Here is a 23,594-nt window from a genome sequence, read left to right on the forward strand (position 1 = left end):
TTTTAAATAATTTCAATACCTGAGAGATCTCTAATATCTATAATTATAAAAATATAAAATTTAGGAAAAGGTAAAAACTTTAAGAAAATGATGATTTACATTTTAATTCAATAGTTCCCACAGAATTCCTGATGTTTAGAAGTTTGTTTTGTGCTTCCTTCATGCTGCTTAAATTCTAGTAGGCAGATAAGAAACAGGAGTAAAATGTATGTTATGTCAGATGGTGTCATTGGCTGTGGAGAACATTGAAGTGGGGGAGCAGGCTCCAGAATCTAGGTGGGGTGAGGAGAAAAAAAGATATTTACTTACTTAGTGGGGAGGAGAAGAATTTAACCCTGGGATCTGAACAATGTGAGAGAGCAAACTTTGCAGAATCATAAAATTCAGGAAACGCTTTATCATACTGTGCCCTCTGTTGGGCGCGTCATCGTTATTGTGTCTTACTTCACTGGTTATAGCTGTTATCAAAAATAAAATATTTTTTCTTCTTTTGTTAAATATTTCCAACTTAAAAAACATTCCTCCAATGCTAAAGTAGAATTCTTTTGAAGATAAATTGAAAAGCCAACCAATCCCACTTAAAAATTTATTTATTAAGATGCTTTGTATTCTTAATTTCTACATCTTCAGTTGAATCATTTACCTTCTATAAATAGTACAAAAAAGAATCTTTGAGATGCTTGGTTTCTTCCCTAGACTGACGATGGTAAACTAATTGTTGAAGGAATGTTGGACATTTTCTGGGGAGTGAAACGGCCCATACAGCTGAAAATACAAGATGAGAAGCAAATTCCTTCTTTTACTGTGAAGTCACCAGATGTCTTTTCCAAAATGTAAGCTATAATTCATGTTTCTAATTCTTTCAATAACCTGCATGTTTACCTTTATTGTATGCACTCTTACAGATGGGAGCACTTCTAAATGCTCACTGAATCCCTTAGCAACTCTATGAAGTAGGTGTTCAGAAACCAGAACTCTGAATTCAGTAATTATGCAAGATATCTGATCAGTAGGTAGCAGGACTGGACTGAACCTCAGGTCTACGGACTGGAGAGCCCATGACCTTGATCTCTCTGTTGTATTGCTTCTCTCTCTCCTTGAAGACTGCATGTTTTCATTGGAAAAAAAATTAAATGTATAGGCAAGATTTTATTATCCCTGGCCTGCACACACACACACACACACACACACACACACACGCAGAGGATACAAATTCTTTTTTAAATTTATCTAGAAAAAAAGGGCTCTTCTGCTTTCTGAAAAGTAGATTTAATTATGCTCCACCTGATTGTCCTGACTCTGTTCAACAAGGCACTGCAAGTGTAGCTGAAGTTCAGTAAGTGTACAAAATAGTTCTCTGTATGGGTTTATGCACCCAGACCTTGAATAAATAAGTTGGGCTGATTTTTTCATTACCTTTCATTATTTTTAGAAAAGCAAATAAATATTCTCAAAAGGAATCAAATTTATATTTTTTCTGTTCTTCCACTCGCCCTTCCTCCTTTTTTATTTTAATTTTTATTAAAGCATAATTGGTATACAATATTATATTAGTTTTAAATGTACAACATAGTGATTCAACATTTATGCATCTTACTGTGTAAACATTACACTAAGTCTAGTAACCATCTGTCACTGTGCAAACTTATAACACAATTATTGACTATATTTTCCTTTATCTTTTTTAACCCATTCCTCTACCTTCCTCCCCTCTGACATTCATTAATTTGTTCTTTGTTTCTGAGTCTGCTTTTCTTTTGTTGGTTCATTTGTTTTCCTTTTTGAAATTCCACATATAAGTGAAATCATGCAACATTTGCCTTTACCTATCTGATTTATTTCACTTAGCATAATACCCTCTAAGTTTATCCATGTTGTCTCAAAATACAGGATTACTGAGTAATATTGCAGTGTGTGTGTTTGTGTGTGTGTGTGTGTGTGTGTGTGTGTGTGTGTGTCCTTTACTCAGTTATCTATTGATGGGTATCTAGTTGCTTCCATGTGTTGGCTGCTATAAATAATGCTGCAGCAAACATAAGAGTAAAAATATCTTTCCAAATTAGTGTCTTTGTTTTCTTTAAATAAATACCCAGAAGTGGAACTGCTGGGTTGTATGGTAACCATAAAACTTAGAAGAAAACATAGGTGGTTTTCTTCTAAGTTTTATGATATTATATCAAATAGTGTATATCAAACACTATTTGATATAATATCATTTTGGATATAATCCCTAGAGCAAGGAAAACAAAAGCAAAAATAAATAAATGGGACTTCATCAAACTGAAATGCTTCTGCACAGTGAAGGAAACCATCAAAAAATGAAAAGACACTAAAAGAATGGGAGACTATATTTGTAAATAATATATCTGGTCAGGAATTACTATCCAAAATATATAAGAAACTCATCCAACTCAATAACAAAAAGAACGAACAATTCAATCAAAACATGGGCAGAGGACATAAAAAAAAAAAATCTCTCCGAAGAAAACATACAAATGGCCAAGAGACATTTGAAAAGATATTCAACATCATTAATCATCAGTGAGGAACTACTGCACACTATTATCAAAAAGTTAACAAATGAGTTTTAACCAGAAATGGTGACAATGTGAAGAAAAGGGAACCCTCGTGCAGCCATTATGGAAATCTTATGGAGATTGCTCAAAAAAAAAAAAAATAATAATAATAATAATAGATCTTCTATCATCCAACCTCCCTTCTTCTTTAATCCTTGAAGTTGCAACTCATCTCCCTTTTGTGTGTGTGTGTGAAGGTAGTAAACCTTCACCTCACTCATCTCCCATCTATAGGTAGATGGCCAAGAGTTCTACCAGAGCAGAGGAGAAGATGGAGAGAGAGCTGCCAGGATTATTTCCCCAATCTGGTCTTCAACCAAAATAAAGAAAAAACAGCTTGCACCATGAGGGAAGCTCCACTTTTCCTTTGAAGATAACACTGAAGCCCCACTATGTGCACCTTGCCAATCTTTTTCAAACATGATGCTCCAGCAAGTCTGAACATTTTTTATTCCCTTAATATAGCATATAGTTTCTTACTTCACTAACTCTCTGCCTGGAAGTCTACCTGCTTTTCCATACTTATTTTCAGTCTCTTCTACTGATGCTTGTAAATAAGGTTGGATAACACATTCCCTAGAAAGTCTTTTTTAATACTTCAGTCTGTACTAGATGCACTGACAACTTTTCTATACCATTTCAGACCATGCCACTACCAATATTGTTATGCACCTATCTCCCCATCTTGCCTTTAGGTTCCTCATGCATAAGGAGTATATCTTATTCATATTTGCTACCCCATTACTCAGCAGTGTGCTTGACTCAAAGAAGAGACTCAAATATAGTATTAAATGAAGCCTTTGGAAGCCTGATGGTTAAATTATTTTCTTTGTGAGAATTCTCTGTACATATACTACTTCTGACTAATCTTCCACCCAAGCTAAGGATTGCCAATGGGCAAAGGGTCCAGGACTTATGGAAGAGTGGAAGGAAGACCACAAACCTAGACGAAGCCCTGTATCCTTCATCTTCATATACTATGTGATTGATGGAGCTGATGATTCTAAATGAGTAGGAGCATCATTGAAAAGGTGAAATTACCCTTGGACCCTGCTTTAAGAAAATCGTACAAGATATGAATTTGGCAAAATTAGCTATCATTCTTCATATTGCCTTAGAACTCATTGCCAAGTTCTCTTGGCAGTCAGCTCCTTTTGATGATTTTATTCATGAAAACTTGATAAGTATGGAACATTATGGGAAGATGTCAAGGGGATGCAGTAAGACATTGTATTATCACTTAAGTTGTCATTGTTTTTAATATCCCAAGATATTTTTAATGTGTCAATTTAAAATATAAGGAACTTGTTCCTATAAATCCTGAATTTTGGGATACGTTTTAAAAGTCCAGGTAGAGAAGGTAATAATAATGCCTCTCCACATACTGTGGCAGGTTATGAATGACTATCCTCAGGATGTATTTCCCAGGGTTTATCAGAGTTTTGCTGTTAATGAAACAGGAATTTATCTCTTTAATTTAAGATTGAGAAAGAATTACCCAGAAAACTGCTTGGTTTTTACTACAGTAATGAGAGCTATGGGAGAATGTCTGAGTTCACACTTGCAGTGTATCAGATAGTTCTGGTGGGTGAGGGTTGTCAGAAAAAGATCCCACTCCTCTCTTTCACCCACACAGAGCAAGAATAGATTCAGCTGCAATTAATTAGCGAGAATCTCTCTTGGGAACCAGCTGAACACTCAGAAGGAAGGTGCAGCATTATTCAGAAGGTCTGCCCCCTGGCCTGGGCTTTCCTAGTGGGCGGCAGAGCCACCTAAGGTTCTCCTCATTGTTGCACTCCAGTGCTAGACACCCTCATTCATTTAAATACTGAGATCAAATGAAATTGTGAAATGAAATGAGCAGAGGACATAAAAAGACTATTCCCTCACTCTGTGGAACTGCTCTCATGTTCCCTTCCCCACACTGGGTTTCTATCAGCAGAACTTACACATCTGCAGCCACAGGATCACAGATTTTGTAGCTCCAGTGGGTGGATGTGGAGTGAAAAAAGGTGTGTTCTCAGCTGCAGGAAGCACTGCCATCTTGCCTTTCAGTTCACCCCTTGAGAGATTCATCCGTTTGTTACACTAGTTTGTTTTAATTATATTAGAAATGAGTCACACTGAGTCAGCTTAATGGGAGTGGTAGAAGCTTAAAATAAATCAGTTTGTTTGAGCTGTGACCACTTGTAATCCTTTATAGAATGAGTTCTATAGAGAGTACTTTGATCTCTTATATCTGGTCCAAGTATTTTCTTTTGAAAATTAAAAAAAAGACAGCCTTATTATGCTTGTTTGTATCAGTTTTTCTTTCTGCATTTCATATATTTCCAAAGTCAGCCTTGACACATTTTGGACAAGTCATAGTGGAATGAAATAAAGAGCAGAAAACTGGACAGGTGTACATTTCAATAATATCAATAGTGGGGGGATTTCTTACATTATAGGTACAGAAGTGACATCTGCTATTTGCCTATCAAATTTCTACCTCCTTTTTCTTTTGCAACTCATTAGAAAACCTAGCCACAGTTTAAATTTGCTAATGGTATACATCCTGAAGCTTGGTCAGAGCAATGCAAACAGTCTCCTACTGGGGCAAGTTAAACTGCTTGATATTACATAAAGTTGTAGTCGGGTTTTTTTGTTTTGTTTTGTTTTATTTTGTTTTGAAAACTCTGAGTAACTATCTTCAAACTTGGTCATGTGCACAGCTGTATATGTTGGTACTTCAAATTATGCAAACTAGAAATTGGTGTAGTCTTTTAAGATGGTAGGAAGAAAGGGGGGTTAAACACTGCTTATATTGAGCCATGTTTGTTTCCTGGTAGTAGTGTGACACCACTAAGCTATAAGAAAGTGAGAATGGGTGTCAAGTCTGCCAGGGTCCCCAAGAATGTATAGTACATTACTGGTCTTGCATTCTTTCTCATTTCATCACCCCCATATGAAATAACATCAGGTTGCTTCTCCTTTATAGTTTCTGTTTTTCTTCAGTAGTCTGTTTTTTCAATTGCTACCCCCTTTTTTATGATAATTGTATCTTCCTCCTTTGTCTATTAATCTTCTATACATTGTGGAAAATGAATAATTTCATCTATCATAAGAATAGATTCTGGGTTAGGACCTGAATATTTCTCCTTTGTGTGAAAGTTATTATTTATAGTTTTTGGACATTACAATATTTGTTTTGACTGACTATATGTTAGATAGTAGAGTTCACTGGAAAACTAATCAATAAATATATTAGGATCCCCTTTATTTCCTTCCTAAGGCTATTGTGAGGCTCAAATGATATAAAAATTGTAAAAAGACCTCAAAATAATTCAAAAATTAAGGAAAAAAAAGAATCACATTTATTTAGACTCACCAGCACTAGTATTCTTTTTTAAACTTTTATTGAATTTATTGGAGTGATATTAGTTAATAAAATTATACATATTTCAGGTATACACTACTATAATATGTCATCTGTATATTGTATTGTGTGTTAACAATCGCCTAAAGTCCAATCTCCTCTGTCACCGTTTATCCTCCTTTGCCCTCTACTACTCCCCTTATTTCCCTTTCCCTCTGCTAATCACCATACTGTTTTCTGTTTCTATGAGTTTGTTTCTGTTTGTTTGTTTGTTTATTTTGTTCATTAGATCCATATGTAAGTAAAATCATATCATTATTTGTCTTTCTCCAACTGGCTTATTTTACTTAGCATAACACTCCATGTTTGTCCATGTTGTTGCAAAAGGTAAAATTTTCTTCTTTTTTACAGCCAAGTAGTATTCCAGTGTGTAAATGTACCACAGCTTTTTTACCCACTCATTTACTGATGGGCACTTGGGCCATTTCCAAACCCTGGCTATTGTAAATAACACTGCAGTCAACATAAGGGTACATATATTCTTTCAAATCAGTGTTTGGGGTTTCTTCGGATATCTTGCCAGAGGTGGAATCACTGTGTCACAAAGCAGTTCCACTTTTATTTTTTTAAGGAAATGCCATAAGGTTTTCCATAGTGGCTGTACCAATCTGTATTTTCACCAACAATGCATGAGGGTTCCCTTTTCTCTGCATCCTCGCTAGTACTTGCTGATTGTTGATTTATTGATGATAGCCATTCTGGAAGGTGAGAGATGATATCTTAGTGTGGTTTTGATTTGCATTTCCCTGATGATTAGTGACATTGAGAATCTTGTCATATGTCTATTGGCCATCTGTATATACTCTTTGGAGAAGAATCTATTCAAATCCTTTGCCCATTTTTTAACTGGATTGCTTTTTTGGGGGGGGGGTGAGTTTTATAAGTTCCTTATAAATTTTGAATATTAACCCCTTTTCAGAAGTATCATTAGTGAATATGTTCTCCCATTCAATGGGTTGTCTTCATTTTGTTGATGGTTTCCTTTCTGTACAAAACCTTTTTGGTTTGATGCATTCCCATTTGTTTATTTTTTTCCTTTTGTTTCCCTTGCCTGAGGAGACATATCAGAAAAATATATATATATTGCTAAGAGAGATGTCAGAGATTTTACTGCCTATGTTTGCTTCTAGTAGTTTTATGGTTACAAATGTTACATTTAAGTCTTTATTCATTTTGAGCTAATTGTTGTATATGCTATAAGAAGGTGACCTAGCTTTATCTTTCTGAGTGTGTATGTTCAATTTTTCTAACACCATTTATTGAATCATCTATCTTTATCTCATTGTATGTTTTTGCCTTCTTTGCCAAATAATAATTGATCATAAAGGTGTGGGTTTATTTCTGGACTATCTATTCTGTCCCTTGGGTCTATATATCTGTTTTTCTGCCAGTACCATGCTCTTTTGATTGCTGTGGCTTTGTTGTATAGTTCTATATGAGGTAGTGTGATTCTCCCAACCTTGTATTTTCTCAAGATTACTATTTGAGGTCTTTTGGGGTTCCATGCAAATTTTCAAAATATTTGTTCTAGTTCTGTGAAATACACTATTGTTACCTTGATAGGAATTGCATTGACTCTGTAGATTGCTTTAGGCAGTATGGACATTTTAATGATGTTGATTATTCCTATCCATGAACACAGTATATGCATCCACTTATTTGTATCTTCTTCAATTTATTTCTTCTGTGTCTTATAATTTTCCAAGTAAAGGTCTCTCACATCCTGAGTTAAATTTATCCCAAGGTATTTTTTATACAATTGCAAATAGGATTGTTTTCTTAGTTTCCCTTTCTGATAGTTCCTTATTGGTATATAAAAATTCAACTGATTTTTAGATATTTGTTTTGTATCTTGCTACTTTGTTGGACACATATATCAGTTCTTGTAGTTTTTTGACGGAATTTTTAGGGTTCTCTCTATAAATACCATGTCATCTTCAAATAATGACAATTTCACTTCTTCCTTTACAATTTGGATGCCTTTTCTTTCCCTACTTCTTGTCCTATTGCCATGGCTAGGACTTCCAATACTATGTTGAATAAAAGTAATGAAAGTAGATACCCCTGACTTGTTCCTGATGTTAAGAAAAACACTTGTTTTGCTCATTGAGCATGATGTTGGCTTCACATATAGCCTTTATTATGTTGAGGTCTAATCCCTCTATTCTCACATTGCTAAGTGTTTTTATCATAAATGGGTTCTGTGTTTTATCAAATGCTTTTTCTGCATCTATTGAATATGTGATTTTTATCCTTCATTTTATGTGGAGTATCACATTTATCAATTTGTGGATACTGACCACTAATATTAACAAGCATTTTTTGTTGCGACCAGAATTAATTCCATAAATACCCTATTGGTGAATATGTTTTGGTGATAAGGAAAACAAACATTACAAAAGAGATTTTAGTAGGAAGAAGACTGGTCCTATCACTAATAGTATCCATTAACCTAGAGAGATCTGGGGATAGCCTCGATCTCTAATGGCTCCTGCACCATCATGAATATGATACAGATAATGGTGATTGTGATGAGGATGATAGTGAAGATGAGGACAATTATGATCATTTAACACATACAGAGCACTTACTATGTGTTGGGCACTATTTTAAGAATTTTACGCAAATTAGCTCAATAATAAGCAGTTGCCTAGTTTTATTTATTGTAGGCATTAGGATGCTTTGGCAATTGTTAGCATCCCCTATAAATCATAATTTTCTAGAAAAGAAGTTTCCATATACTTTCCTCCTTTGTAAATTGCATTCTTCATACTTATCAAGACCTTGACGATAGGCACCGTACCTTATTATTTTGGAGTCACTTTAGCTAACAATGCTTTGGAAAAAAACAAAACAGGAACTCAATGCAGGTTGACAGAATGAACATTTTTTGTATCTAAACTCTCTTAGAGCATTATAAGATGTCTGTATAACAACAGGTTATGTTGGTTTGTACCAGTTCCACTTGCACATCCATTTTATAGAATCTATGTAACCTGTATTTCTATGTATTGAATTATTGTGTCAAGATATGTTCAAAATAAGTAAATGAAATATTTAAAATACATGCTGTCCACTCTGGTATAAATATTATTTTAATAATGTAAAATTGTTAGAAATCAGGGTTGATATATCTACCAATAGAGGCCCACAGTACTAATATAAATGCTATAAGTCTGAAAACCGTCATGGACCTCAATATGAATGGAATTGATGTCACTTATAAGACTTATTATCTTTCAGGGGAATGACACGCTGGGGAGAATTTGATGATCTTTATCATATTAGTGAACTAGACAGGAATGAGATTCCAGAGTCCGAAGCAATGAATTCCCAGGAAGGTCAGTGTCAAACTGTTATTAATGAGGAGACTTTAAAGCATGAATTATAAATGTTTCTCTGAAGTCTAACATTTTACACACTACTACATAATCAACTCCTATTTTATGTTTTTAAAAAAAGGCTTAAATCACTACAGTTCTGATGAATGTTTAAGAACATTACTTAGCTCTAGAAAAATGATAGTTTTTAAAAATTACATAAAATCACTTAAATTTATTAGATTAGGAAGAGCTGAAGTCTTGAATTAAGTTTGTTCTCAGAAAATTGTTCAATGTTTTTTTCCAAGGATTATGATTATTTATTATATTCAATAGCTTTTTTGTTAGGTCATGCATCTCAGACTGAACTTCACTTCTTTTTAGAAGTTGACCATTTTAGTTGGTATTTACATAATATTGCTTCTCAGAAAGAGGCAGATATACTAAGGTCACTATTTATATTTGATAGAGTTATTTCAAGCATTTGTTTTAAAAAGAGAAAAATCTACTTTCCTCCTTTGTAAATTGAACATCAAATGAGTTCATATCAATTTGCCAAACCAATGGAAAATGCCAGCACCTATAAAAAATGGCATCAATAGTAATGACAATAATAATTTATGTGATATTAATGGCTATCACTTACTGAGACTATTGAGTATCAGTTATAATATCTTATATTTTACAAAGATTTTGGTTTTTGTATAATATATAGAGATCCAAGAAGGAGTGTGACTGAGGCTGGGAGGCAGGTTCGTGTTTCTGGTGGTGATATTACCAAGTTGGCTTCAGACTGAACAAGGCTTCATATTAATATTACCTTCCTGAATTTACTGACAACTTCCAATGTTTATTTATTTTTTCAAACCATTCTTAATTCAGCTTCTGCTTTCATGTAACAAATCATATTCTATAACAAACATGATGTCCTTCCAGAATTCCCTGGCCTCTTGACATCTTTTAAATAAGGATCTTTCCAATTAGCTCCTTAGAAAAAAAATATTCATCTAAACCCAGGGGACTCTCAATATCTCAACATCAAAAATATAATAAAAAATCTATTTATTTGTATTTGAGGACCAGTGCTAGAGAAAGATGAAGTGTCTCATGCCTATTTCATGATGCTCTAATTACAATAGAAAGTTATTTAAAATCTCAAGGTAAAATAGAACACAAATGCCACCAGCAGACCCTATTCTTACATAAGAGCATTGCTATTCTCTCGCTGTTTAAAAGCATTAGAGTCCATTGCTTAGTTACATATTACTAAATACATACACAAATCCACCCAAGATGCAAAGAGGTGGGCGGTTAAATGATATGTGCCTATTATCTTTATTCTTCCCAGATTATTTATCTTATCACAGCAGCACTCTGAAGCCTCATGCTGATGAAGAGCCAAAATCTCCATTGCTCTATAGAACCATGAGTGAAGCAACCCTGGTGAGAAAAAGGATGAAGACTCCAATGATGGACAGAAAAGACAGACAGAAACATAGAGCTTCTATTAACGGACACTTTTATAACCATGAAGTGAGTTATAATTCTATTGGTGTCATTTAAAATAGCATTGTCTATTAACCTAACAATAGCATTCAATTCATCTTACAATTTAAATAGCAATAGCCAATAGTAGTAGTATATCTAACTTAGAGGCCTGATGCATGAAATTCGTGCAAGGGTAAGGCCCTCGAAGCCCCAGCTGCCTTGGCCCTTACAGCCCTGCTTCATACAGAAGGTCTTCTAGAAAGTCGTCTGGATGGTTGTTCTGCTGTTTGGCTGATTTGCATATTACCCTTTTATTATTATAGAATATTATTATATTGGGTAGGCTGTGTGTTATGAATTAGGTTAACTATTTAAATTGATTTTTTATTATCTCATTAATAAACTGCAACAATGCTATGAAATAGGTACAATTATTTTTCCTACTTTACATTCAAGTTAATTGAGGTTCACAGAGGTTAAGCAACTTGTCTTAGGTCACACTGCTTTTAATAGTAACTTTGAACTTGGATACATCTTTGCCTGACTCCAGAACCCGAATTCTTAGTCACCCTTATGCATGAACCTTATCTAAGTGGCTGGTATGTGCCAAGAACTGGCAATATAAAAAGGAATTAATTTATGCCTCTGCCAGAAAGGAGCTCAAAATATGGGCAAAGAAACCAATACAATGGAAATTGTTATTAGAATAATATAAGTGCTACAATAGAGTTTTATTTAAACTACATTAAACAGCCCTGGCCAGGTGACTCAGTTGGTTGGAGTGTTGTCCCATGTGCCAAAACTCCTGGCTCAATTCAGAACACATACCTAGGCTGCAGGTTTGATCCTCAGTCAGGACATGTACGGGAGGCAACTGATCAATGTTTCTCTCTCTCTCTCTCTCTCTCTCTCTCTCTCTCTCTCTCTCTCTCTCTCTCTCTCTCTCTCTCTCCTTATCTCTCACATCAATGAACATATTCTCAGGTCAAGATTAAAATAATAATAAAGTACATTAAGCATTAACATTTAAAAGTCCTATTTACGCCAATAAATCAGATTTCTCACTTTTCATGGCCATTTCCAGGTCTTGTACAAATACACGTCATTTTCTATATAAGTCTAGCTGTCATTTTGATATAATTTGTATTGTTATTTTTCATTTGAAATGTGTTAAATTTGCATGTGCTTTTCCATGCTATTTGTAAGACAGTTTACTTAATTCAGGGCAGAAAATGTATTATTTTTCTAAAACCAATATTTTTCATGTCATGTCATTTAGCAATCACTCATCCATTCATTGAATAAATACTTCAAAAGCACTTTACTCCGTGTCAGGCACCACTCTAAGCTCTTTAATATAAATTATTAACTCGTTTACCTTAAACTTTTTCCTGTAGGGCTTTCTACCTTAGTTCTTCCTCTTCCATCTTTGTGAGGGTATCAGTGTTGTGCCTTTGGAAACTGAGGGGAACAAACCTCTCTTCTGAATGCTTTGTTCAAATATACTTTTTCTTTTCTGGTTCAAGAATTATCCTCCTGGCCATAAAGTAACACTGACAGTCCCCAACAGATGTGCAACTACAGATCTCCTGCTCTTCCTCAGAATTATGTTGTGTGTGGTTATCTCATGTTAAAGAAGGCCGTGAAAGCCACATTGTACTAAATAATTGGCTTCCAGATGGGATCCTTGTACTAAGAATGAAATTGGCACTAAGTTGGCTGTGTAGCATAGGGTTACATGATTCAGTGCTTAGATGCTATAGCTTAATGACCTGATTTCAAATTCTTGTTGAGCAAAATAAAAATGTATTGAATCTCTTAGCCTTAGTTCCTTCATCCTTCCTACTTTACCAAGTTGTTGATGTGATTAAATGGAATAAGGTGAATTAAGCATAGTGCCAAATACAAAGGAAGAACTCCATTTACATTTGCTTTATTGTTGTTGATTAAAAGAGATCAAGCTGGGACTGCAGGTATTTCACATAAATGTCATTCACTGCCATGTAATAACTAGGAAAAAAAGAAGGGTGAGGGAGAGAAAGAAAGTTAGAAAGAAAGAAAACCCCCAAACCCAAAGCATCCTATCAATGGGTATACAATTCTGAACATCTATAAACCTAAATTGATATAGCCTTTTTTGTGAAAGATATATTTTATTAATTTCAGAGAGGAAGGGAGAGAGAGAAATAGAGACATCATTGATGAGAGAGAATCATGGATCAGCTGCCTCCTGCATGCCCCCTAGTGGGTATTGAGCCAGTGACTCAGGGATGTGACTTTGACCCAAATCGGAACCGAATCCTGGACTCTTCAGTCTGCAGGCCAATACTCTCTATTCACTGAGCAAAACCAGCCAGGACTGATATAGTCTTTAAATGTGTTTTTATACCATGAAACCTTTTAGTAGTGCCAGTATTGTTAGGCTGTGGATAACATCCACATTAGATGCTTACATTGTGATATTTGTGACCAATTCATGCCTTACAATGTCCTCAAACATTGAATTTTCTACATACTTAACAAAAATTTATCCCAAACGTCCTCCATATATATACTTTGATGTTTATTTACTGAATCTCTCAATATAGGACTCATCTATCTAACATTCCATTAAACAAATCACCCCAAAATTCATATTTTCTTTGTCTCCCATAGTGACTTTTGGTTTCTCTACATACTTCTCCTCAGAGGAAAATCTTTGTCTTGCTCCTCTTTCTACTGTAATCCATTGATATTATTCTTATTCTGAAGTCCTATTTGAGTGTTTTTCTCCACTCACTATTATTTTTTAAATTTTGAACACGTATTTATATCATAATAAAGTTAATTTTGTCTATCTATAATTGTTACAAAGATTAAATTTGTATTTATAAAGGGCTTAGACTAGATCTTGACACATAGTTACAACTATGCTAAATTAATAATTGCTTGATTGGAAAAAATAAAATTAAAAAATTTACTTGAGAATTCTATGTCACTCTTGGGAATAATGTCATTATTTTTATGAATTATATATTTTGCCTAATAAACACTAATTTGCTTACATATTGACTTACCTAAATAGATAAATCAGCCCTTGCCTATGTACCAACACATTTTAGTCCCTGTGTACATACGTAACCATGAAATATGTATAAGTTAGGGAAATCCTAACTAAACAAATATTGGTCAGCATTTTCCAAAGTATGTGCCATTGGCTATTAATAGGTATACTTAAAGAGGATATTATTTGTAAGAATAATGATCAAACTGAGAGTGAAAAATTTATGGTTATATGCTTACTAGAGGCACAGTACATGAAATTCGTGCATGGGTATGGTCCCTAGGCCTGGCCTGCAATCAGGGCTATCTTCCCTGGCTGTTGGCAGCCGGCCCCACCCCCTGCCGCCACCCACCCCCTGGTTGCCTGTTTGCCATCAGTGATTGGAGCCTGCTGGCTGGGGGGAAGGACCAAGAGGTTGGTCATTCCCACCTGGTCACTGGTTCTGCCCCTGACATTGGTCATCCTCTGTGTTAGGGGGGTGACCAGAGGGACAGAGACCTTGGCCTGGCACCACCCACATCTGCCGCCACCTACCCTTGGCTTCCCCTGTGGATCAGAGCCTGCTGGCCAGGGAAGGGACCAGCAGGCCTGCACCTGTGGGCTGAGAGCAGCTCCTGAATTCAGCATCTGCCACCTGGTGGTCAGTGTGTGCCATAGTGACTGGCTATTCCGCCTTTCAGTCAACTTTTATTATATAGGATTATAACATTTTTTATGGTGCATTTCTAACCCCCAAGAGGAATGTCTTAGACTTATCTGACCACAGAAACCTTTTATCAAGTATCATCTAGATGGCAGATTCTTAAATAGAGCAATTTATTGGAAATATTGTTCTAGATTTTCGATCGGTAGCACTTTTACTCCAAACCTTAGTTGAGATATAGGCTGAACCATATGAAATTGCCAACATTGGATCATTTCTCACCAAGCAAAAAGAAATGATTTTATAAGATTCAAACTGAAAACAATTTAAAACAATTATTTCTAAAGAGAAGGAAGGTGTGACACGTGTTTAAAAAAGTCTATTTATGTAAATTTTTATTTGTTTTTAGTTGTAATAGTTAACTTATTTTGAAATCTTAAATTATACTAAAGAACTGTGTAATTATCTAGTGAAAATATTTTGAACATGCTCGAATAATGTTTTACCTAAGTTACTCTAGAAACAACACGAGGCTGCTTAAAAGGAGACATAATAACCGAAGCCTATTTGGCTCAGTGGTAGAGCGTCAGTCTGCGGACTGAAGGGTCCCAGGTTCGAATCTGGTCAGGGGCATGTACATTGGTTGCGGGCACATTCCCAGGTGGGGGGTGCAGGAGGCAGCTGGTCGATGTTTCTCTCTCATCAATGTTTCTAGCTCTCTAACTCTCTCCCTTACTCTCTGTAAAAAATCAATTATATATATATATATATATATATATATATATATATATATATATAGAGAGAGAGAGAGAGAGAGAGAGAGAGAGAGAGAGACATAATATTAAAACAACAAATAAAGCAAAAAAAGGAAAACAAGCTTTATATAATGGTGACCTTGGATTTGAATTTTCTTGCCCAAAGGACAGTTTCAAAATATTGACTGTTATTACTTTGATGTAATTTTAAAGATGTATATGACAATATTTTTTTTTCTAGACATCAATTTTCACCCCAGCCTTTGAATCAGAAACTAAGGTCAGAATAAACAGTAACATGAACACTGAAGAAGTAATAAAGCAACTTCTTAAAAAATTTAAGGTAATTTTTATCACTTAACTGTGGTATAAATATCTTGTATATAATTTAACTATAGACACCTTAATGCGTTTGTCTGAAAAAGACCTATGAACATGTAAATCTAAAATCAATGTTCAGTTCTGAAGCATTCTTTCCTATGAGTGACACCTTTTATTAATTTTGCCCTGAGAAATTACATTTTTCCCAGGGAACAGAGAAGGTTTGATGCTTAAAAGTGAAAAATGAAAGGGAGGAAATAGGTACATAATTTGGGTCTGGTTGGCTTAGAAAACATCACATGGCAACAGATAATTCACGTGTATTTTTTTTTTCCACTGACAGATTGAAAACAGTGCCCAGGATTTTGCACTTTACATTATTTTTGCAACAGGAGGTAAGAAAGCTTGATCACCTTTTTACATGTTCCCCCTGTGATACAGTGTTCTGCCCATAGGGAAGGCAGGAGAGCAACTGACTCCATTTGTGAAAGGATGAGAGAAAAGAAAGGAGGGGAGGGTGTTTTATAGGAACCAAAGATAAGGTATCCTGGAGGAGTTTATAATACAAAAAAGTTTGCTTGTTGGCCAAACATCCAATTATCTGAATGGTGATCAGAGCCCTTGAGAATCCATGAAGCTTCCCAGGAACTGTTAAGCATTTAAGTCAGGGGTCCTCAAACTTTTTAAAGTGGGGGCCAGATCACGGTCCCTCAGAGAGCTGGAGGGCCGGACTATATGAACTACTAATTCCTACTGTAACACCTCGGCTGCGCTCACTGCCCAAAAAACCTGGCGGGCCGGATCAGACTCCTCTGCGGGCCGCATGTGGCCCGCGGGCCGTAGTTTGAAGACCCCTGATTTAAGTCATCATTTCTTTTTGGCTTTTCCTTCTTACTGTAACTCTTACTGAAGTCATCATTACAGATGATTTTTCTCTGATCTTGCTTTTATCTCTTTCTTAGCAGAATGCCTGACACACTGTAAGAGTGTTACTCTTCCTCAATAGATAAACACATTTGGAACGTGATGGTAGACATTAAAATGTTAGAACCAGGGCATTGGGAAGGTGTTATGCATCAGATGCTAGGAGCAGCGAGTGAGAGATTAGAGAAAACCCAAGGTGATACTCAATTTTTTGAAAACCTCAAAATTGAAAACATTGGAATGTTATATCCCCGGTTATAATTTAGGTATCAGAAAGTGTAAGCCAGAAATAAATAAAATAACACATTTTGGTGTCAGAATAACTATAAGAAAATTAAAGCTGGCTCTCAAACATATTAAAAAAATAAAGCACTATTAAAAGCTTAAATGTTAGAAATATATATAATTTTTGAAAATTCTAAGGATATATATATATATATATATATATATATATATATTCATATTCTAGTTCAGGAAAAACATTGAAAGGTTTAAAAAGGTAGAAAAAATGTAAAAAATATAAACAGTAAATTATGAAGAATATCAGAAAAAAAGATTAGTACCTAAAATATCAAAGAGTTCTTATAACCAATTCAATAAAAACAGAAGGAAGTTTGACAATGCAATTCAAAGGATAAAAAATTAAAATGACCAGTAAAGAGTTTTAGAAAAAGTCTTAAACTCTAGGAAATATAAGTATTCAAGGAAATTCAGTAGTCAAGGAAAGGCAAGTTCAATCCACAATGCATTATTATCTCATAGTTATCAGATTGGCAAAATATTTTTAAGTGATTCTATCTCTGGCTAGAGTAGATCAAAGTAAAGGATATTTGCATGCAATTCTGGTAAATATATGACCTTCTGTGCTTTTTCAGAACTCATCACCACAGTATTTATTAAAATTTATTTTATATATATATCACTTCTCCCAGCAATCTCACTGGTGAGAATTTATTTCACAAAAATAAAAACACTAATATCTACAGATTTATGTGCAACACTGTTTATAATAACAAAAAGCTAAAGACAAAATTTCTTATCATAGGGGAATTCTATATAATAAAGATGTAGTATGCAAATTGACCATCATACCCTCACAAATGGCTGCCCACAAATCAGGCAAGCAGGGGGATTAGTGAGGGATAAATGAGATCACAGATGTGAAAGCTACTTTGATAGAAGCTAGAAGTGCTTTTGTGGTAGAAGTTGGAAATTAGAATATACCAAATGGCTGTTATTTTCTTTCTTATCTCATTATCATGGCTGAATTATCACAGATGAAGGAAACAGTAAAAATATTCTGAATATATTTTTAAGGAAGAGCTAAGGATTGGATGGGGGGTAAAATAGAAAGGAAGACTTGAAGATAATTTCAAAGTACTGGATCTGAATAACTAGAAAGATGGCTTTTTGTTCAACAAAATAGGAAAGAATCAATAAACATTTGTTGAATAAATGAATGAGTGAATGAATGAAAAATTATAAAGGATTTTTGCAGTGTGTTGCTTGATAAAAGTCATAAATGGATCTGCAGATTTTTCTGAACATCCTAACCAAAGGCAAGATTGAATTCTTGGAGTCAAACTTTGAGAATAATAAGAGAAAGGAGTTCATTTTTAGTTTATTTTAAGGTTTTAATTTCAATTCAACTCTTTTGAGTGAGTGTCTCCTTTGTACATGGATTTTTTTAGTTCTTCTTTCAAAGCAAGCTAAAGAAAGAAAATGAATAGTCCAACTACCTTTCTTCTTTTTCCCTAGTATGAACTCTTGACTACAGTTGGTTCTTGTTTTCTTTTGCAGAAAGGAGACGGCTGAAGAAGACAGACATCCCACTACTGCACAGGCTCCTGCAGGGACCCTCCAAAAAGAATGCTCGCATTTTCCTCATGGATAAAGATACAGAAGAAATTAGCAGTGATGTATGAATACCATCACCCTGAGTCTGTCTTTGCCTGCTCCTGACTGAGCACCTCTCACATAAATATTCTGCTTACCTTTTGTGCATTTTATTTTCAGGTGGCTCAGTACATTAATTTCCATTTTTCTCTCCTGGAATCCATCCTTCAGAGATTAAATGAAGAAGAGAAAAGAGAGATTCAAAGAATAAAAACAAAGTAAGTCAAGAGCATGCTAAAGTGCTTGTTCCTTTAATAAGTTCAGTGTGCTAAATGCGTCCAAATTTTAATACTCTTTTTCTCCTTTTCATTTTCAGATTCAGTACCGAAAAGGCTATTATACTGAAATGTCTTCGAAGTAAACAGGTAGTAAAATCAGAGACGACGGTTTAGTGCCCATTATTGCTGAAACACTTCAACAAAATCAGAGAGATGTTACTACTTCATGAGTCTATCCACCCTATACTTGCATTCATGCAAATATATATGAACTCAGCTTATAGAAAATCAAATGTTGAAAAAGCTTGTCTCTCTCAGAGGTGATGAAGTTCACAGTGGGACTGAAATGAGCTTGAATTTAGTTTCAGTAACTGAAATAACCTTGGATACTGTGTATTCCAAATAGCGTTCATAGAGAAACAACGAACTGGAATTTAAATGGCGCCTTCAATTTCATGCAGTTTAAGTGTCATTTAGCTTGAACTGTAAAGAGAACTGGAATATCAACAACCAACTCTCAGAAATGATTCAGAAGTCAAAGCTGCCAGCTGTGAAATAAAACAGAGGCATATACTTCCTCCCACCAAGAAATCTGATGGTGACTATCTTATAGCTCCTTAAAAACTCGAATATTTTCATAAAATCTAGGGCTGTCTTTATATGGATAGGTGACTTTTAGCAATCTGTAGCCTCAGAGCTATAAATCCTTTGGGAAGGAAAGGATTGTGGACTCTTAAGAGTAATTTTCTAAACCTGAGCCCCCTTATTATTGCTGTTTTACTGATGACTTTCTTAAAAATGTTTTTAGGTCAACAGAACTAGTTTTCTTTATTTTCCCAAACATAAATACCACAGAACTTTACATATTTAACCAGATTGGCCAAGACTTGGCTCACAGTAACCATTGTCACTGAATGAATACAAAGGGATATGCAAAGCTCTAAAAGCCTAATCTAGGAAAGGAATCTGGAGTTCTGCTCTTTTTCTCTAAGGCATCCCATTCTAAAAAACAGTGCTCAAGGTATTTACAAGTTGCTAAGCCAATTTGGAAGAAAACTGAGAATGGCAGTCTCATCTGTGTTTTTATTTATGAAATCTATATTAAAATGGAATTCTATGCAGCTTTCTTCCATTCTGGAAACTACTTCTATTTGCATTTCTCAGATCCATTGTATTAAACTGTTTGGGTTTCGTGCTCGATCCCCAATAGGGAGTGTGCAGGAGGCAGTCGATCAATGATTCTCATCATTGATGTTTCTATCTCTCTCTCCCCCTCCCATTGCTTTCTGAAATCAATAAAAATATTTTTAAATAAATAAACTTAAAGCGTCATCAAGTATCTGTCATAAATATGACAAAAGACTTACCTTTAATATGTTGAAAGTCTACAGAATCCATAAGAAAAATACCCAAAGTGACAGATTAAAAAAAAAAAAAAAAAAAGGCAGATTAGATGTAAAATAAAATCACAGAAGAGGAAATGCAAATGGCTACTAAGTATATGAAAAAGTTGTGTCTTAACATAATTATTCTGTGTCCAATCAGGAGACAGAAACCACACAGTCATTTAAACACAGGTGTTAGGTATAAAGTATTATTAAGCTGTGATAGGAGAATAACTAAAAGATGGAAAGAGAATGCTAAAGGGTTGCCTATGGCTGAGGAAGAGTGCTCCAAAAAGGAAAAGCTTGGAACAAGGGATTCAGAGTTCACTGGAGAAGGTGTGGTTGCAACCCACTGGATGGAGGAGAAGTTGGCTAGGTGAACACACCCAGCAGGGCCACAGCCACAGGGCAAGCAGGAAAACAACCTCTGGGAGGTGGACCAGCTGGGGCAGGTGGGCAGGTGTGCAGAGAGACCTGGGACTTCGCTGCAGGTGCCAGGCTCAGATCACACAGGGTCTGTGTCTGGAGGTCCCCAGGAAACTGTTTAGAGGAACAGGTAGGCTGAGCAGCAGGGTCAGCACAGAGCGTCAAGGATGCTACTAGGACTGGAAGCTTTGAAGAAACCTAGGACAATTCTGTGTATGATTTGATTCTGTGGCATCTTTAAAGCTGCATGGGATTAAGGCCTGGCAAGTGGCTCACTAGATGGCCAGCTCACAGGGCCCTCTCAGGGAACATGAAACAAGTTGAGGAGAAGGTGCAGACAGCAATGATTTGAGTTGGGCACAGGCCTGCACTGAGGCTCCAGACTATGCCACCACAAACCCAATCAAAAACTGGGAAAGCAGTGGGAGAAATAAATGCTAGAGAATGCTGCGAGCCACTGGAAACTAGCACTGGGCAGAGCAGTGGAGAAAAAAGTCAGCCACACAGCCAGCCACTAGGAATCAGGAAAGACAGACATCTTTCTACGGTGTTTCTCTAGTGCCCTCTGCTGGCAAATCATGGCATCCAAGCTGCAAAGAAAACATATTTAAAGGGCCCGTATCCCTTTCACAAAGCTGACAGCAATGAATGAATTTGGAACAGAACAGCAAAAATAACTGGCATGTCAACAAAACACAAAGTAAAGTAAAATATGCTTTTTGGCATATTATTAAAACAGTAAAGATTAAAAAGTGATAATATTAAATACTCAACAAATTACAATGAGATGGACTCTCAAACTACTGTAGAAATATAAATGTATATAACTTGAAAGCAATTAAGCTATAATTTCATATTATAATTCTATTTTTAGAATCATATTGAAATAATCAGTCATACAAAGACATTATGAAAATATACTTACTATATTCCTATTTATTGTCAAAAGAAACAAATAGCATAATTGTCAAAAATAGAAAAAAGATGAAATAAGAAAAGAAATAATTATCCATAGAATGTTATACAGCTATTAGAATTGTTCCCAAATAAATTTTAATGATAGGAGTAAATTCTTCTTATGTAAATAAGACTATCCACACAAATATTCTAAAATGTTTCCTATCCATAAAATATGTGTTTATATGTGTGTGAACACTGGTATTTGTACATACAACTCACAAACTAAAGACATGTTCAATGCGGTTATGTCTGGAGTATAGAATTATCAATGATTCACTTTTTAAAATTTTTCTGTGCTTATTAAATACTAGAGGCCTGGTGCCTGAAATTTGTGCACTGGGGGGGGGGGGGGTTGTCCCTCAGTTCAGTCTGCATCCTCTCCAATCTGGGACCTCTTAGGGCAGTGTTTCCCAAACTTTTGACATATGTGTACCCCTTCTATAATTTTCGTAATGCTGAGTACCCCTCATACACATGAGAACGTAGAATTTGGCGCAGCTAAGCACAGTGCAGTGCATCTCCCCACCAAACTCCGGTGCAACGCGTACCCCCACCAAACTCTTCCCGTACCCCTGGGGGTACGCATACCACACTTTGGGAAACACTGTCTTAGGGGATTCCCAACTGCTGGGGATCGGGCCTAAACCAGCAGTTGGACATCCCTCTCACAATCAGGGGCTGCTGGATCCCAACTGCTAGCCTGCCTGTCTGCCTGATTACCCCTAACCACTCTCCTGCCAGCCTGATAGATCTTAATCGCTCCCCTACTGGTCCAATCTCCCCCAACAGCCCTCCCCTTCCAGCCTGATTGCCCCTAACTGACCTTCCTTGTAGGCCTGGTCCCCCACAACTGCCCTCCCCTGCAGGCTGGTTGCCTCCAATTTCCCTCCCCTACAGGCCTTGTCACCGACAGCTGCCCTCCCCTGCCAGCAGTCTTATGGTAGCCATCTTGTGACCACATGGGAATGACCATCTTGTGCGAGGATGTGATGGTCAATTTTCAAATTGCCTCTTTATTATATAGGATTTTATAATGAACATGTATTACTTTTTAAAGTAGGAAATGGAAAAGCTATGATTAAAAAGTTAACAAAAAATAGCAAGTACATGCAAACAGAGTTCTACTACATGCTAAAAAGTTCAACTAAATTACTTAAGTGAGGTATTAACATCACTTCAGTGGTAGTTTGAAAATATATCCTTAGTGACTTTACACTCCTCTTTCAGGAGGTACAGCCTAATCTTCCTCACCTTACAAATGGATTGGACTTAGTGACTCAACTCCAATGAATAGAGGAAAGCGGAAGTGATAGCACGTAACTTTGTAGACTAGGTCAAGTCATTGTGGCATCTTCCTTGCTCACCTTCATGGACCGCTGGCTCTGGGGAAAGCCAACTGCCATGTTCAGAGCAGCCCTGGGGAAAAGCTTACATGAGGAGAACAGAGACCTTTTGCCAAAATCCAACAATGAATTGAGGCCTTCCACCCATGGCCATATGCATGGGCCATGAGATAGCCTTAGTGAAGCGTTCAGATGATTACACCTCTGTCTAATTGCTATAACCTCCTGAGAGACCCTGGCCCAGAAAACTCAGCTAAACCTTCCCTGGATTCCTGACTCTCAGAAACTGTGTGAAATAAGAAACATGTGTTGTAGTATGCTGCTAAATTTTATAATAATTTGTTATATCACAATAGATAACTAATACAATTTCTAAGGCAAAAAAAAAATATGTTCACTTCAGAGTCATCTTTGCAAAATAAAAGAATATAAATTTTTGTCACAAAACCACTTATACTTGTCTTAATGGTTCAAATATTTCATCATCAGTTATACAATAGTTCAGATTCAATTCCAGATAGTATACTTATTGATAGAGGATACTTTGGATACTTTGCTGTTCTTATTGTGTATAGAATGTGCTCAATAAAAGTCAACTGAATAAAGGCCTGAGTGAATTAGTGAAGAAGTAAATAAATTATCTAAAATATTTTTATAAAATCGCCTGTATAGAGTCATCCTTTTTCACAAATATGGTCAAGCTGCTGAAGAAGTACAAACAGAGCCTTTTCTATGTGATTTCCCTGGATATGATGGTATAGTTTATTATCTCTTGGCTGTGCAAAATATTCAGATATTTCAGTGTTACTATTCGGTGTTACTGTGGCATCTTGTTTAGGACTATTCAGATAGATTTCAGAAACCGAAGGTGGCAAAGTCCA

The 23,594-nt window shown here is 35.8% G+C and overlaps 1 protein-coding gene across 2 annotated transcripts in view; it reads left to right on the forward strand.

Moving 5' to 3' along the window:
• RASSF6 (Ras association domain family member 6) overlaps positions 1 to 23,163 on the forward strand; it is a 57,050-nt gene extending 33,887 nt beyond the window's left edge. For both annotated transcript variants that reach the window (XM_084886028.1, XM_084886029.1), the window contains exons 4-11: positions 697 to 833; positions 9,235 to 9,332; positions 10,660 to 10,844; positions 15,482 to 15,583; positions 15,905 to 15,956; positions 18,286 to 18,404; positions 18,502 to 18,599; positions 18,698 to 23,163. In XM_084886028.1, coding sequence (XP_084742154.1) covers positions 697 to 833; positions 9,235 to 9,332; positions 10,660 to 10,844; positions 15,482 to 15,583; positions 15,905 to 15,956; positions 18,286 to 18,404; positions 18,502 to 18,599; positions 18,698 to 18,773 — 867 coding nt within the window. In that variant the 3' untranslated portion in view covers positions 18,774 to 23,163. The remainder of the gene's footprint in view (positions 1 to 696; positions 834 to 9,234; positions 9,333 to 10,659; positions 10,845 to 15,481; positions 15,584 to 15,904; positions 15,957 to 18,285; positions 18,405 to 18,501; positions 18,600 to 18,697) is intronic.
• The last annotated feature ends 431 nt before the right edge of the window (positions 23,164 to 23,594 follow it).

This window comes from Pipistrellus hanaki (assembly GCF_964339955.1).
Source record: "Pipistrellus hanaki genome assembly, chromosome: 1".
NCBI classification, from domain to species: Eukaryota; Metazoa; Chordata; class Mammalia; order Chiroptera; family Vespertilionidae; genus Pipistrellus; species Pipistrellus hanaki.